Here is a 16,176-nt window from a genome sequence, read left to right on the forward strand (position 1 = left end):
GACAATGACAAAACCTCCACGTCGATTCTCACTTTCTGACTCTTCCTCCTCACAATCCTCTGCCCCGCTGTTGCGGCTTCGGCCTTACCCCCACCGGAGATTATCTGCGTCAATGACCGAATTCACACCACCAGGCACTGTTTGGCTCACTGCTAGGTGAATCCGAGCACCGAGTCCGCGTTTCGATAGGCGATGGATCAGTTTACTGCCCTGTTAGTAGTTAAGCCTAAAGCTAAAAAGCCCATCAACGGCGCCCTTTAGTGAGGGGGAGAATCTTGGCCCATAAGCCCGTGAGTAACCGCTGAATCAGCGCGATAAAGAACATGTGAAACTCGTTGCATTGAGAGAGACAAGATTATAGATTTTGCCAAGTCTATATAATCCGTTAAGAGAAATAATAGAGGTGTAATGCATGCACCACGCTAAAACCAGTCATCTAATCCATCCTCCCCCCCTTTGGTTCATGACTTCTGCTTGTGTGCCCGATGAACAGAAAAGAAGAAAGAAAAAGAGGCACAAAGTCCTGAATCCCTAGCCCAGCCCTTATTAAACATCATGATAACCGCTAACACCTGTGTAAATGCTCATCATATATGCCGGCTTCCTATGATACCGCTGCCCGGTGTCTATAAAAAAATCACCATCCCTAGCAAATGAAGAGAATTAATAACGAAAAAAAGAAAGAAGCAGAAGAAAAAGATGACTCAAGACCATCAGGAGTTGGCATAACCACACCGCTTGCATTCCTATTCCTATTTCTTGCAGCTCCAAGTGGCCGCCCAGTTGGCCAGCTCTGTATAGCCATTGCCGGGTACTGCATGAGCAACCTGTGGCACCATGTGACTATTCGTCCTGAGGCCGGCCAGCGCAAGCGCGGCATTAGCTTCGGCCTGGGCCTTGGTCTCCATTTGCACCTGGACCGGAAGAAACCTCTTGGAAATGCGGCGCTTGTTGCGTCGAAGCTCGCCGTGATTCACCTCCATCGCCTTCCACTGTGGCGCCTTTTCCAGCAGTGTCACCAGCGGGTCCTGGATGTAAAATGCCTCTGGACGCGTAAATGTCGTTGCGGCTCGTACATTGACCGAAATTGAAGCAAGAGGTTCCTCCGTCGCATCTTCGGCTTCGGCTTCGGCTGGTAGCAATGCCGCTGCGGCTGCTTGATCGGGGACGGGACGTAGAGGGGGCAGTTGCTTCTTGTCGTCCTCAGCACCCTTGTACAGGCTATCCACCGCGCCACGCTTCTTTCCAATCGTGGGGAATACAAACTCCTCTCCGTCAATCATCTTTCTCTTGCGAATGCGGGGATTAGACTTGACTGAGTGCAGGATGGAGCTGAACTCTTCCACCGTGCTGACTGGCGGCTGGCTAGGCGTCGAGGGAACCTCTTGCTCTTGCTCTTTGACCTCCTCCACTGGTTTCTTGGAGCGCCCGTGGTTCGGATTCAATGTCGACGGCGTTCTCTTGGGCCTTTCCAGGGCTCCCGGGGCTGACTTGCGTGGCCGCTTAGCCTTGCCTCGTGGCGTGCTGATCCGCGTAGGAGAATCCATGACGGCGGCGGCACGGGGGGTCACTTCAGCGGGAGTCGGGGGGTCGGGGTTGGGGCTGGCCTCCGTGACGACAGCAGCCGAGACGCGTTCCAACGGAGGCGGAGCAGCTGATAGAGAAGGCGGAAGAGAAAGGACGATAGGGAAGGGAGGAGACGACGGCGGGGGAGGCGAAGTGGCCGTGATCCTTCGTAACTCTTTGAGGATTTTCAATGTGCAGTAGGCACCATTCACCTTGGTGTCTCGCAACGCAACAGGATTCTGCGCAGGAGGCTTCTTCTTCTCTTCCCGGCCCTCTTCAGCGGCCCCTCCTCCTGAGTCGCGCTTCTTCTTGGGCTTTGGCGGCTCCGGCTCTTGCCAGAGCTTTGGTATGCGCACCTGGAGATCGGCCACCCAAGCGTCGCAGTCCCACTGGATCCAGTAGTCGATAATGTCCCCCCAGGAGCTCTCTGGTGGCTTGGTGAAGTTGACAAAGACAACCTTGCCGCCCTTGCTGTGCACCGTCTTTGCAAACTCCCTGACCATGACCTTGAGGCCGTGGACCCGGAGGCTAGTCCCCAGGATCAAGAGCATGTCCGGGTATAAGGCGAGATCGTGCGTCACGATGGGGCTGATAAGGTGGGCGTTTGGGTGCTCTTCGCCGTACAGCACAATGTCGGGACGCAGCTTGCCCACGCCCAGGGCTCGTTTGCCCCTTTCCTGGCGCGCTTCCGTCGCGCCAACGCAGTGAGGACATTCAGGCTGTTGGCCAGAGAGCGTCTCCACCTCGCGGTCGTCATCGTCCCAAGAGCAAACCTGCCCGCAGAGGAAGCATCGTAGAAGCTGCAGAGAGCCATGCAAGAAGACGCACTCCACACCCGACCGCAGCGGCGGCACCTCCTTTCTCGGGGCCGGCTTGGGCTGTTGATTTGGCGGTGTAGTAGTACTGCTAGTAGTAGTTTCATCCTCTTCCGTCTTACCATTGGGCTGGGATGATGTCTGCCGCTGGTCTGCAGGCGTTTGCTCACTCGACCCGTTTGGTGGTGATTGGCTAGACGCGCCAACATCGCCAGCGTTTCCGCCTTCACCGCTGGATGATACTTCTTCCACCATCTTGTTGAGCTGTGCCGCGTTTGCTGTTGACTTGCGCGAGAAGCGACCTCGACTGCCCGGCCCGGCTAGCAGAGACGTCGACAGGCCAACCTTTTCTTCAATCTGGTCAATGTTTTGCGTATAGCACCGCACCAGCTTGCCCCGATCCCTGAGGTGGCCGATGAACTTGTGTGAGCTGGTAGGTTCGGCCTCGCGGACCTTTTGTCGTAGGGACGTTGCAAACTGGTAAAAGACGGAAGTTCTCGTAGGATCCGACCATATCGAGGCGTCAAAGAGGTCCTTGCCCTTCATGTTGGGAAGGGTCGTCTTTCCGGGATTTGATGCCTGTGAGGCCGGCATGGCGTTTGGTAAGTCTCGCATCTCGTCGACTTCCGACGGCGTGGTGCTGCTGCGGCGGCTCATGTTTTCGTCTGAAGGAGAGGATGGGTGGAATGGATCAAAGAGCACCGGTGGCGGTGAAGATAGAGGAGACGAGACTATGTTCTGAGAGACACCCGCAATGCGTTCGCGATCTTCGGCTCGCAATGACGATGATGCCAATGGCAGAGGAAGCATAAACTCTTCTCTTGGGGGAGAAGACAGAGGAGATGTCGTCGTCGGCTTGGGCGTGGAGGGGAGCGCGGGCTTGGGACGCGGAGTGCTCGAGCATCCATTCTCCGACGCGTTTAGATCTGATGCGGCCATGGCTTGCTGCGTGTCGGCGGCTTGACTCGACGCAGGCGGCATCTCAGCCTCGGCGCGCGCCTTGATGTCCTCATTTAGCTGCCGATCAACCTCGTCCAGGTCTGGAGAGGGCTCCCGCGACACCTTCCTACGTTTCGTCGGGCGAGGCTCCTCTCCGCCGTCTCCGTTGCCGTTGCCGTCGCCGTCGGTCTTGAATCGGTCGGTCGATCGCGTAGGCTGGTTGGCAGCGTCGAATTGAGCCTGGATGAGTGAGTAGAGCCCATTCTCGGAGCGAAAGTCCTGAATTTTCAGCAGTCAGCATGCGCCCAATCTCAAGCTACCTGTGCCTTGTGCAAGGACGAACCGGAATGCCTGAGTTGGTGCTGATGCCGGCGCCGGTGACAACCACCACCTTTCGCGCCTTGAGCAGCGAGTTGGCAACCTCTTGCAGCAGGCCGTGAGTCTCGGGTTCTACGTGCTGCGTAGGCATCTTGAAAACAAATAAAAACCTAGTAAAACCAGTCGCCAGTTGTGAAAAATGAGGAATTTATAAGGAGAAAAAAGATGAGAAGGCGGCTGGTAAAGAAAACAAAACAATGAACGGCAACGGGCCAAATAGATGCAGGAAAATAAGGTTAGAAAGTATCAGACGCCAACGTTCCAAGGCAGTCCGAGCAGCAGAGCCCGGGCGCCGCGCCTGGAAAAAGGTTGGTTCTCTCTCAGAAATTTAAATCTCTTTCAAATTGATCCAGCGCACAACCTGAATCGGCATTGTGATGATTGTTGCGAGAATGCGGAGAGAGGAGGCGGAAGTGCGAAGGACCCTTGCAGCTGCGCCGGCTAGATTGTTCCCGCTAAAGGCGTGATTCGGAATCTGAGAGTATCTTGCAGCTTCTGCTTTTGGGCGTTATTGATGATCTGATGAGTAGGCGAGCGGCATTGGCCGAGGATAAAGTTCGTTTTTGGCGCGCGCGAACCAAGAAGGGCGTCAAAGATGCAGAAGAAGCCGTAGATCTTGATGCGAGGCTCCCCCGAGGAATAGACAAGACAAGATGAGAAAGACGATGCAGAAAAAACAAAGCTGGAAGTGAAATTGGCCCGCAGTTGAGCAGAAAGGCGAGACCAAGCACCGGGATTGACGTCCTTGGGGAAAGACAAACGCGCGAATGTGAGGTCAATCCGAGGGGGCCCTGGTTCGTTGTCGGTGAGAAGCATCAAATCTGACGCGCAAGTGATTTGGATGTGAGAGGTTCGAGGTCGCGGATGTTGTTCCATTGCCAAGGGGGGCTTAGCGGCGCGGCTTGAGGCGTGAGGGGGGATCCGCAGGCTCCGTTAGTGGCTGCTGGAGCCCTGAAGCTCGTGGCTAGCGGACTCGGTCGGTGGCTTCTAGAGCCCTGAAGCGGCTGACCCAGCGGACTCGGCCAGCGACCCTCAGCGGGTCGGGGGTTCCCAGCGTTAGTGCTGTGGGCGGGCACGAACTGGCGCATCGGCAAGTGCTGAGTGCATTTGATGCCCTGTAGCGGTTCGAGCCCGCTAGAACAGTTGAGGCATGGGCTGGGCTGGGCTGGAGAGATGGTGTGCGGCACGTCAGTTGAGCTGCCTCGGCACATGCCCTCTAGATGGACCTCATCTTTATTGACAGTTGCTTCTTCTTCTTCATGTAGACACATTGAGGTTTTGTGTAGAGTGGTATAAAAGTTCAACATGAGTGGTGGAGATGGAAACATGTAATGATCTGGAATGGTGATTCCACATGCAGATATGTATCCCATTGGATCAAGCGACTACTAGCCCAGATGGATGGTGTGTGGCACGTCAGTTGAGGAGCCTCGACACATGTTCTCTAGATGGACCTCAATAATATGTAAATATGCTGTTGGCTATTGTTTTTTCTTCATGTAGACCCGATAGAATTTTGCGTAGAGTGGTATGAAGATTAAACATGAGTACTTGTACTTGTGGGGATGGGCACAGCTAATGAATGACCTGGAATGGTGATACTGGACAGACATGTACCCCATTGAATCAAGCGACTAGATACTGTATGGAGGTTATCAATGGATCAAAGCTATTGACTTATTGTCAAGCGGGTTAGTAAAGCTGCAATAGCTAGTTCAGAGAAAGTGACTACTGTATAACATCATATTGATCCTACATTTCGTAGGCAAGGAAACTACAGCATCAACATAGTTTGAATAAGAATAAACCACTAATACTTGTACAATTACTCCCTCTATGCCCGATCCACAACCCATCATACATCATAAAGCACCTTCAAAAACTTGTCAAACTCCTTGGGCACGCCCAGCCCAGTAATGGCATCCCATCCCGGCGCCGCCGGCCATCCTCCTGGCACCTCCGTATCGTTAAACACGCAGGAAAGGCTCTTCCCTACAGTAATGTCCTGCAAAACATTCTTGACCTTGTCAGAGTACAGATGCTGGTTCAGCCACCCGAGCGATCTCTTGCCGGCGCGCAGTCGGGCATCGTTGATGAGCGCAACCATCGAGGCGAACACGGGAGCACTCGCGCTGGTGCCCTGCAAGAAGTGCGGGATTCCGCTCGCAATGATCATGAAGGAAGTACCAACCGCGGAGATGTCGGGGATGGCGCGCATGGATGGGTCATACAGGCCGTCCAGTCGGCCGTTGAGCGCCTGGACGTAGTTCTTGACAGAGCTGTCCTGCCAATGCGGCCGGGCAAAGTATTGGGAGAAACCACCGGTGCTGAAGCTGGCTCCGGATGGCGGCTCTGCGCCATTGGTGACGGCACCGACAGAAGTCACCCACGGACAGGTAGGAGGGAAAGTTGCCATTGCGACGGGCCGCTTGGTGCCGTCGTTGGTGAGGCACGATGAGTCGCGGCCGCCTCGAGCACCGCCATCGCCAGACGAGAAGATGATGGACGTTCCACGGGCCGTGAGCAGGCCAAACAGGCTGCAGACGTGCTTGGCATATTCTCGAGGCACGGACAACTCGTCGTCAGAGTACGACAACGACAGGACGTGGGGCACCTGGTGGTCAGGCTTGGCCAGCAGGTATCTGAAGAATTCCAGGTAGGGCTCGTTGTCGTCGTCTTCGCCCGAGATGGGCTGTCCGTTGTCGTCCAGCTTGACGCCTCGTCCACCTGTAGCGTAGTATGTGACGTTTGTAGGGAAGCCCACAGACACGGCGTAGTCTACGTCCAGCGCCGCTTCATGGCCAGACTCGGCCAGGTCTTGCGAGTTGACGCCGCCATTCACCAGCTCAACGGTGATGGATTTCCCCGCCTGGGCGACATTGGGCGCAGCCGTGTTGAGGAACTGCTGTAAATCCAGGAGGTTGGCGTTTTCCTCAAGGAACCCAGCCACGCCAAAGATGACGGGTGACTTGTTGTCGGCAGGCTTATACGATGAAATGTTGTAGAGCTGGGAAAGGCACGAGGGCGTGACGCTGCCAGGGCAATATATAATGTTGTCTTCGTCGGCAGCAGCGGCTTTGGACGCAGGCTTTGGCGGTGCAGACAGGAGCTCTGGCTTGTGGCGAGCAGTCATGAAGTTGGCCAGGGGGTGGATGAAGCTGATGGAGCCGGCGACAGAGTCGGGCACCGTGTACTTTGTGGTTCGCAGCACCGGCTTCTTGTCCTTGTACGCGAAGCGGCTCACCTTCATCCCCAGCAAGGGCTCTGCCTGGGCCACGGTCGTCGTGACGTGGATGAAGTTGTTGTCGACCTCGCCCTTGAGGTTGTTCTGAGACAGCCACTGTAGCACGGCGTCAACATCCTTCTGATCAGGGGCCTGCAGCTGCTGGATTTCCTCCAACGACAGCCGATTGTCGTTTTCTGTCATCTTGGCCTCCAATTGATCAATGTTGGGCTGCCGCAGGGCAATCGACAGCCGCATGTGGCGCGCAGGGTTGACGACATCCTGGAACTTTGTCCATCCTGTAGGGATGCTCAAGACCTGCTCCACGTTTCTGCGAGAGGCACCGAGGCCTGCCAGCAGCGAGAGCTGCACCGCCCAGAGCAATGCCGACTTCATCTTGTGTTGTCGAAAACGCGAGGCTGAGGGAATGAGGCAGAGATGTGGTGGGAGGGAAAGAGAGACATCTAGAAGGCCCAGAAGGATGGATGGATGGCGTTGCTCAGCTTTTTATGCTGGAGCCTTTTAGATCGACTGGCACCTCCCTCCTCCTTCTTGCCTTTTCCAGGGAGATGCCGAGCGAGAAGATTGTGCTCCATGCAAATGCAATACTCGCTAGTATTGCTTGCGGTAGCCCTTCCCGTGCCCGCGTTATGTGAGACATCCACAAGGGCAGGTCGCGATCAAGGACCATGTCCGCCAAGAACGATAGGAGAGTTTGGTTCTCCCGACTTCGGCAGTAAACAAAAGGCCTGGGCTAGTAAATCTCTTGGCCAGCATCTACCTAGGTAGAGTATAGTTGATGCTGAGAAAGTATTGCCAGATACGTAAACAGACCAATAGAGCTGGGAGCAATACCCTGTCAACCTGTGCTCCGATATGCACACGCGGGACAATCAATCAAGCGTCCCAGCCTCGGCTGCTACCCTAGCCTGCGCCATGTCAATGTCACCCTCGTTTCGATACGCTTTCTTGCGAGGAATTGAGACATTGCATAACTCCATCCTGTCTCGCCATTGGCCAATTCCGAGCTGCCAAGCTGGGTTACGCCGAGCTAGCAAAAGGTCGCCTTGTGATGTGTGATAAGATAAAACAGTTCATTGATGCTGCGAAAAAGCACGGACGGCGAACATGGAAGAGGGGGAAGAGATCGGCAGGTCCCGATATTGGATGGAACTGGTATTAATCTTGCCACTGGGTTTCCATAAATAGCGCCGGTGATGCGACAGCCGAGATGAGACGCGGGTTTGGCATAAACAAAGAGAGAAGGCGAAGAGGAAGAAGAAGAACAGGAGGGACTTGTTCTCAGTCTGACCACAATTTTAGAAGTATTCAATAGTTGTACAAAAGAGCCTTTATCCCAGCTCATTGTCTTACCCTTCATTCCGAGCAAAACGAAAGCCCCAGACATGACACAGTCACTTTCGGAGCCGCCCGTGTGGGTTGTCCATGCAAGACAAATTGGCCCCGTCTCCGCTTCATCCCGGATAATGTCTCTGAGCCACGACTTCTCAGACAGGCAGGCCGCAAGACGTGTCAAGCGGAGATGTTGTCCCGGAATAGGAGGTCGCCCTGGGGGTCCGGCACTTTTGGCTTTAAGCTTCTATTTTTCGAGCCGCGCCAGATCGACAGGGGATGTATGGCGAAATAGTAGGTTGATGCTAGTGATGCTGACTGATGGAGCGAGTGGTTGATGGTATTTTGCAAGAGTCAATTTAGGAAACTGTGCCTATTCTAAGTCGTCTACTTTCCCTCAAATACATCCGAAACGCCCTTTTTGTGTTGGATGTGATGAATATTATCGCATGTATAGGTGTGACGGTTGAGATGGACAAAGGTATAAAACATCCTTGGGGTATGGTGCATCCCAACCATCAAGTGTATCAAAGCTCATCAACCACACAATATTAAATCAGTGTCTCTCCATAATAATCCCAGTAAGTGCATCACAAAAATCTTCGCTCAAAAGCACATCATCTTTTGTTCCATCCTCACCGACGAACTGACGGCACAGCATCATCTCGCGGAGGCTTAATGTACTCTGCAAGTCGCTTGCCAAACGTCCTGGATGACTGCGTCTTCAATCTCGCCGCTCCGGCTGCCGACGCCGACGAAGGCAGAGACGGCGAATACGGGTCATGGTCGTGTCGGCCGCCGTTGGACGACGAATAGTAACCGCTGTCCCGATAGTGGCTTCGTGCTCCCTGCCTCTGGGACGCTGCATGGCGGAGGCGCTCCTCCGTCTGCGCCGCGGCGATAAAGGTGGCGAAGTCGGTGGTATCGGGCTCGGACTCAGTATGGACATACAGGTGGCCCGCGGCCAGGTCACCGAGAGGCGACCGGGCGTGGACGTTGACGGCGGATTCTTTGCTTGACGGTCGCTCGTCTGTTCGGCTTCTTCGCTTGAACTGCTCGCGAGGCGTGGACGCTGTTCTCGAAAAGCCAGAGGCTGCATTCATGGGGACATAGGGGCTCTTTTTGATGGGATTGGCCTGATCCTCATGGATGATATCATCCTCTCCGTCGTAGTTTGCACTGGTCCTCTTCCAGAAACGATCTCGAAAGGACGGTCGATGGCGGAGCTGTGACGGCGGCGACGATGAAGCGGCAGTTTGTGGTACGGAGAGATTCTGCCGACTGTTTGGTCGATTATGTTCCATGATGGCGGAATATGGTGTCTAGTATCTGGTATAGTACGACCCAATGTTCGGTTTGATGCTGATGATAGCAAGTGTAGACAGGATTGCGAGTCGGCGTTGGAAGGCGTTGGAGATGAAATGAGGAAAGCAGAAACTGAATGAGAACAAGGAGATGATGGATAGATATAAGAAAGAGGAAGATCAGAGATGCTGTACAAGTTGGCGGCCCCGATTCACGTCACCGACAGCCCGCCCAACCAATAAAGATATGCGACGTCCTGTTCAGCTACGTAACAACACAGAGGCCAGACTGGTTGCGGTCGCAGCCTCTTGTAGTTTATTATCAGACAGCCTTTCTCCTGCTGTGGATGTCTTCTTCATCCTCCTTATTAGTCGATCGCCAGAGCTACAGCCCACTCATGTGGCTAGTAAACAAGGGAAAAAACCTGTAGAGCTCACCCCCGTTGCCGTGATAGGTGGCGAGAAGCGTGCGATAGTTGGGTGTCTAAAAGGCAATAATCGGAGGCTAAGAGCTTCAGCCACGCTAATAACACGCCATACAGCATGTCTCTGGGTGCGAGAGACAGGAGAGATTGCCATATACAAGTGTCAGATGTCTTAGGACAAGGCTCAGTGTCTGTCTAAGCATGCAGTCCCGTCCACTATCGGGCGTTGGCGCAATTTCAACACGTCTTGGACTCGAGTCAAGCCACTGCCTCGCGGCATCCGGACTGCATGCGAGGATATGAACCAAAGGTCTGGAACTGGGCACCAACGGAGCTTATAATTACCGCTGTCTCGGATGGGAGGTGCGGAAAGTCAAAGTCACGGGCCCCAGCTTCTGATGAGTGGCTGCATTTGCATTCGAGCCAAAATGAAGAGCCGCTAATAAGAATGACTTGTCAACATTTCATGATGGGCACATGCGTGTCATCCCAGGACGTTCATAGGCCTTGATGCCCGCCTGCGGCGATATTAACAAAGTGATAGATGACAACGTGGGGTCTTAATCTCCAAGGGCTGCTCACGCGCATTCGCCGCTTCTTCTCGGCCGGTCTGCAAAACATGAGCTGTGTTGAGGAGACGAGGCTGCTCGCAATATGAGTGGACTTATAATTTCAACGTCTTTCAGTAGTCTGCGAGAAGCTCGCGTCTTAGTGCGGCCCTAGGTCGAGGAAGCGCCGTAAGATGCGAAACTATGGCTTCACGATCGCCAATAACCTCCATCACTGGCGCCCGCCTAGCCTCTTCCAAGGCTGACAATCTCAGCCCGGCTAAGCCATTGCCGGATTTGCCAGGGTCGTGTTGGCCGGGAGGAAAAGTAAGCCGTTTTCTCTATTTTAGAATACGGCATGGAGACTTGATATCGTGGCTGCGAGCATCGCCAATACGCGAAAGGAATTTACAGGGTTCAATCCAACGGCCACCAGGTTTCTTGCTGCATGTAGTTCCTGGCCATTGCAGCTGTGCGTGCAGGTATACATGAAGCCATGCCCGATTTTAGACGGTCATTCGCCAGATTTCGGCCCAGTCGTGCCGTTTGTGGAGGGGAGCAGCCAAGCAAGCACGATTTGATTCGTCTTTGCGGTCAAGGTCTGCAAGTAATCAGCACAATGAAAATTTACTAGATTGATGCGTTGAATTGAGAATACACGAGAAATTCTAGCTTTCCTGCTGCGGGTATGATATGGTCGGGTAGCTTGTTCTTGGTGATGTTGAGGAGCATTCAGGCACCGTTGCTGGCACTAAGCTGAATATTTTAGGCATCGCTGTGACGAGATTCTGCAAGTTCAGGCATCAAGATTGAACGCTATGCATCTATCATAGGTACATGTATGTAGAATGACAGGGGAAAACTGGCAGAGGAATGTCGAGGTGATGTTGAAAAGATGGGACGACATGTATTATCCAAGCACGTGTGCTGCTCGCTCAAAACAGCATGAGCCTCGGTGCATCCTTTGGCCGGGATTCCGATATCGAGTTCAAGAGAACGTCCATAACCGAGTGCACATATATCAGTAGCAGATGTTTAGCAGCCAGCAGCTCATAATTGCATGCTAATGCGGCCTCTTAATAGCCATACGAGAAGCAACTGGTTCTTAGTAGTATTCCTGATGGCCGATTGCAATGTCTGCATTAATACGCAGCTGGGAATAGCTGCTGTGGGGGCTGATCTAGACCCTACTTTCATCTTCTCTTCACAGGTTCATCATATTGGCGACGATCAAGAGGCTGAGCTTTGCTGAGCGACAACCCCAGGCACTTTATGCGGCCGTCATCATTAGAAAGGCCCTTGAATATACCCGCCTAAACGCTCTACTTCAACTGAGCCTCTTCTCAACACACCTCTCTACATCTTCAACTCAAAGCATTGGTGTCTTTGTTGACAAGCTACATAGGTAGCCTCGTCTACTAGAGACGGCTATTTCACACAAATCCATTTCATTCCACCATCAAACATCATATACATCATTATAAACAATGGCGAGTGATGCATGCCATTGAAAGTTGACCACCGGTATCCAAGAACCAATAACCAAAACCAGCTAACTGGTAATTATCTCACCAGGTGCGCATATACGGCAAGCATCTTCCAATCAGTAGTGCAAAGCTCAGACATGTGGTAATATGGAGAGCCAAGGGCATTCGGGCTGACGAGCTTGCCGTATTCACCGGGAAAGGCAGCAGAGCATTGAGTAATGCGGCACTCCCAGGTTCTCTTGTTCGCAACATGGACCAGGGAGTCATTTTACCAGCTCCATTCACTGCCCGACGTCGTAGCGGGGCCAACAGAGGGTCGACAGAGGGCGTGTGGACATCTGAGTAGCGATGCTATGATTGGCTGGCAGACTCATCACACGGCTGCTGCTGCTGCTGTAGCGGCTCCAACCCTGTGATGAAGAGTTTAATCGATCTGCCAGCCTGAGCCGGCAATTCGAGCATAACCCTATCATGCAGGGGCCGGTAGTCGCTTTCAGAGCCAGGGCGTCTCTTTTCTCTGCCATCACATGTCTGGAAAACGTGGACGAGAGAGAATTGGCGAGGAGAATTCGCAGGAAACCCAAATTGCGGTTTCATCCCCGGACACCCATCATGCCAACATCATTTCGGAGGCGGGGAATTTGAATTTCTTCATCATCTGATGAGTCCGCCGCTTCGGCACTGGCTCGGTCGAGCATTCTCTCAATATCTTCGTCTCGTAACACCCTTCTAGCACTATTATGCCCGGCACCAAGCCCAGTGGGAAGCGAGAGAGCTCCTCTCAAATGGCTATTGGGCCCTTTGAGGCGTCGTTTCGGTGTAGCTCCATTCGGGCTATAATACGGGTGCTGTGAAGAATCTACCTCCATTGGCGACCCAGGAGGGTGCATCATTCCAGGAGACTTGTTGAATCCAGGCCTCTGATGGGCATTGGTTGTTGGCCGATGGCCCGGGAGACCCTTCCTAGGCCCGCTAGGCAATGCGTGCCTTGCAGCGACGTTTCTGAAAGCACTAGACTGAGGATTAGGCGACGCAGAGGGAGAGAATGTATGCTTCAGGTTGGCCGAGTTGTTAGGGCTGCTCATGAAGAGCAATGCCTCCATGGCGTCCTGCTCCCTGACGTTCTGGTGGGACGGGAATAAGATGGGATCGGCCATGCGCGCGGGCTGAGACAAAGATTGATGAGTCTCGACTAGCATTGGCTGGCCGGGGGTGTGAGGAGACGCCGAATGGGAATGAGAGAGCATAGTGGGAGTATATCGTGGGCTAGAATTGCGGCGCGGGTTGGAGCGTGCAGCAGAGATGGAAGGCTGAATGGTGGCCGGAGGAGCAAGAGAGGGCTTGTTAGAGAGCAAATTGGGAGAATCGGACTTGCGCCGAATACCAGCTTGCTGGGCAAGATGGACTTGGGTGGATGTAGCTGTGATATCTAAACGCGGACTCGCCGAGGAACTGTGTCGTCTGATGGTGGAGGAGCCCGAAGCAGGAGAGACGGCCTGGGAGGCGGCCATTGATTCCACCTCTTCAATGGAGTGACCTTGCCAGCCAAAGTTTACCTTGACCATGGCATAAGAGAGACGAGTCTTGAGCTCGGCAGACAGCTGGGAGGAAACAAGTCAGTTCATGTGATATATCGTCTACAGAAGTAGAGAGCATGCCAACGTACCTCTCCAATAGTGCTGCCGGTGGATGTGATGCTAACGGTGCTGAGGGTTCTGCCATGGCCATGGCCACGTCCCTTGACAGGGCTCATGCCAGCCTTGACCTCGCCATCCGCCATGCGTTTCCTAGATGCGCCAGCGGTCGATATTCTGTCCTGGGCAGCAGCAATGGTGGACAGTTGCAGAAGATGGTCGTTCTTGTCGGCAGAGGCATCGTGTGCCAGATATGCCGCGGCACCGTCCGTCACGCTGCTGATGTCGCTGGCGGGGGGCGTCATGGCATGGACCGAGGAGCTGGTGACGTGGGATTCCTGCGAGTTGGTCACGGTCAAAGGAATGCTGAGGGCGGAGCCGGGGCCACTGGCATCGTGGGCGTCGGATTGCTGCGATTGCTTCGGTGACGGGTCACGGGGCGTCTCTCCCACCTCGCTCTGCGAAGAAGCAATATCAATATCGCCGTCCAAGTTGCCCACGGCCATGTCGGTGGCGGACGAGGAAGACGCCGCGGCGACGGCGGCAGCAGCAGCAACCGGCGAGGCGGGCACAGCTGGCATCTCTGGCGCGCGTGCTTCGACGCCCACAGCCGGAGCAGGAGGCGCTGGGTGCGACATGTCGCGCGGATTGTCGAGAGCGCGACAAACCCCACTGCGAGCGTGTGTGCGTTACGTGGGACGTCTAGGGATTCAAGACCAACAACGGCGCGTTGGCGCGTGTCGAGAGGGAGGCTGGAGCAGAGATGGCCAGACAGCCAGCAATGGGTCTGGAGTATACAGTACAGACCGGTATGTGAAGTGATTGAAGCAAAAAAAGCAAATACTCGGCAGCAAGCGATAGTGGTTGCAAAGGTGGGTGTCAGTGTCAGTGTCAGTGAGGCAGCAGAAAAGATGTCGGTCCTGGTTTGTGTGTGTGGGTTACGCGCGGTCCAGTCGCGACGGATGCGGGAGGGACGGGCAAGGACGGGATCCCCAAAAGGTCCCCCCAAAGACCGCCAAAAGCGCAGCGCTGAGCGTTCAATTCAAGGCCAGCGCGGTGACAGCACAGTTGAGATAGGCGCTGCGGTCGCTAGAGCAGTCGGCCAGCGCCCCATAAGTTCTGCACTCTACTCGCTGAGCGTCCAGTGGCATTCGCCATCACTCAGTGGACCTACCTCACTGAGGCTAGGCGCGAAGCCATCGACAGAGTTGCCAGAGTGCCAGAGGCATCACGCGCACTAGAGCACCAGCGCTAAGCCGGTGGATTGGGTGGACCCGGCGTCTTTGTAGGTTCAAAGTGACATTGGATTGATTGATTGATTGAACCGAGAGAAAAGAGAAGAGGTCAAAGGTAACCCGAAGCCTCAAACTATCAAGTGTCGCACGAGGGGGACAAAGAATGGAGGGAGAGAGTGGGTGAGTGTATAACAGGTAGAAAGTCTCAGGCTGGCTGGCTGGGTTAGTTTCTCTTCTCTGTGTAACCACCGCGATAGTCTCTCAGCCATGGATTTCTTCTCCTCTGCAGAATAAAAGAACAAAATCTTCAGCGGCCGGGCTCGCTAACACCAAAACAGGGCCACCTGCAGCTCTCTCACATCATCCTACCTGACCTTGCATGGACAAACGAAGAAAACGGCGCTACTGTCAATTTTTTCTCGTCTCGTTTGCCCGCAAAATGCAACCCTCGGGGCGCGACTTTGTGGGTTGCGCAGTTTTGGCACAGACTTGGACAAAAGCCTCACTCAAAGGACATGCATATCGCTCCCTCGTCAGTGACTCCGTTATACAGGGTTTCGTCGTTAGTTTGAGAACCTTTGGTGGGACATTGCTGCACGATTTTTTCTTGGCTTGTGCTCTCCATCTCAAAATCGCTCCCCGCCACCCCAAGAAAAACCCCGCGAGTAATGGGCTCCATCCAGCTGGGAGATTTTTTTTTCTGCGCCGGCCGGAGTCAATTGCAGATTTCCTATCCAGAATTCAGCTGAGAGGCCGAAAATGGCTCTAGGCGAAGGCCAGTTTCCGCCCTGGCCGGTTTTTTTTTTTTAAGTTTGCTGCTGGCGTGGCAAATCAATCAGCAACCATGGGAGTTTCCCGTGTTCGACAGCCTCCAGCACACTCCACCAGTTTACTTTTTTCTTTGTCTTTGTGGTGTGGGCTGTGCAACCCTGCAGAGGCTTTTTCGCAGTTGAGTGTGAGCCTTGATGGTTCGCGAAATTCGTCATGACACGAAGTCACGTGGATGACGCGACACGTCTTTGTGTCTTAGTCAGCCGCCCAAAAGTCTGAATTCAGCCACAGCCTCGAGCTATTCTTAGCACCAGCTGGGTAAGGGTTTTCATGCCGCATTGGCAGCACGTGATCCATATTTCTTGGGATATCTCCACGAGGTGTTTAAGATACAAACAGAGTAGATGCTGCGAGAATCAGTACATGTTGTCTGATTCTAGGTATTCTATTTCATGGCGTCCATTGCATCGTGTGTTTCTACGAGATTCATTTACAACG

At 53.9% G+C, this 16,176-nt stretch overlaps 4 protein-coding genes across 4 annotated transcripts; all 4 read right to left on the bottom strand.

Annotated features, from left to right (window-relative positions):
• Window positions 1-752: 752 nt before the first annotated feature.
• T069G_09268 (sir2 family domain-containing protein) lies at window positions 753-3,789 on the bottom strand (the record flags this gene model as incomplete). Its single annotated transcript, XM_056176478.1, has 3 exons — window positions 753-2,533; window positions 2,585-3,599; window positions 3,664-3,789. 3 exons carry the CDS (start codon window positions 3,787-3,789, stop codon window positions 753-755), a joined length of 2,922 nt encoding a protein of 973 aa, XP_056024956.1.
• Window positions 3,790-5,553: 1,764 nt separating this feature from the next.
• On the bottom strand, window positions 5,554-7,317 carry T069G_09269 (pro-kumamolisin, activation domain-containing protein; the record flags this gene model as incomplete). The annotated part of the gene is made up of 2 exons (XM_056176479.1): window positions 5,554-6,891; window positions 6,943-7,317. The coding sequence occupies 2 exons, from the start codon at window positions 7,315-7,317 to the stop codon at window positions 5,554-5,556; spliced, it is 1,713 nt and encodes a 570-aa protein (XP_056024957.1).
• Window positions 7,318-8,909: 1,592 nt separating this feature from the next.
• Window positions 8,910-9,578, bottom strand: T069G_09270 (uncharacterized protein; the record flags this gene model as incomplete). Its single annotated transcript, XM_056176480.1, has 1 exon — window positions 8,910-9,578. One exon carries the CDS (start codon window positions 9,576-9,578, stop codon window positions 8,910-8,912), a length of 669 nt encoding a protein of 222 aa, XP_056024958.1.
• Window positions 9,579-12,631: 3,053 nt separating this feature from the next.
• Window positions 12,632-14,310, bottom strand: T069G_09271 (whi5 like domain-containing protein; the record flags this gene model as incomplete). The annotated part of the gene is made up of 2 exons (XM_056176481.1): window positions 12,632-13,639; window positions 13,705-14,310. 2 exons carry the CDS (start codon window positions 14,308-14,310, stop codon window positions 12,632-12,634), a joined length of 1,614 nt encoding a protein of 537 aa, XP_056024959.1.
• Window positions 14,311-16,176: the final 1,866 nt, after the last annotated feature.

Source organism: Trichoderma breve, chromosome 6 (assembly GCF_028502605.1).
Source record: "Trichoderma breve strain T069 chromosome 6, whole genome shotgun sequence".
Taxonomy (NCBI): Eukaryota; Fungi; Ascomycota; class Sordariomycetes; order Hypocreales; family Hypocreaceae; genus Trichoderma; species Trichoderma breve.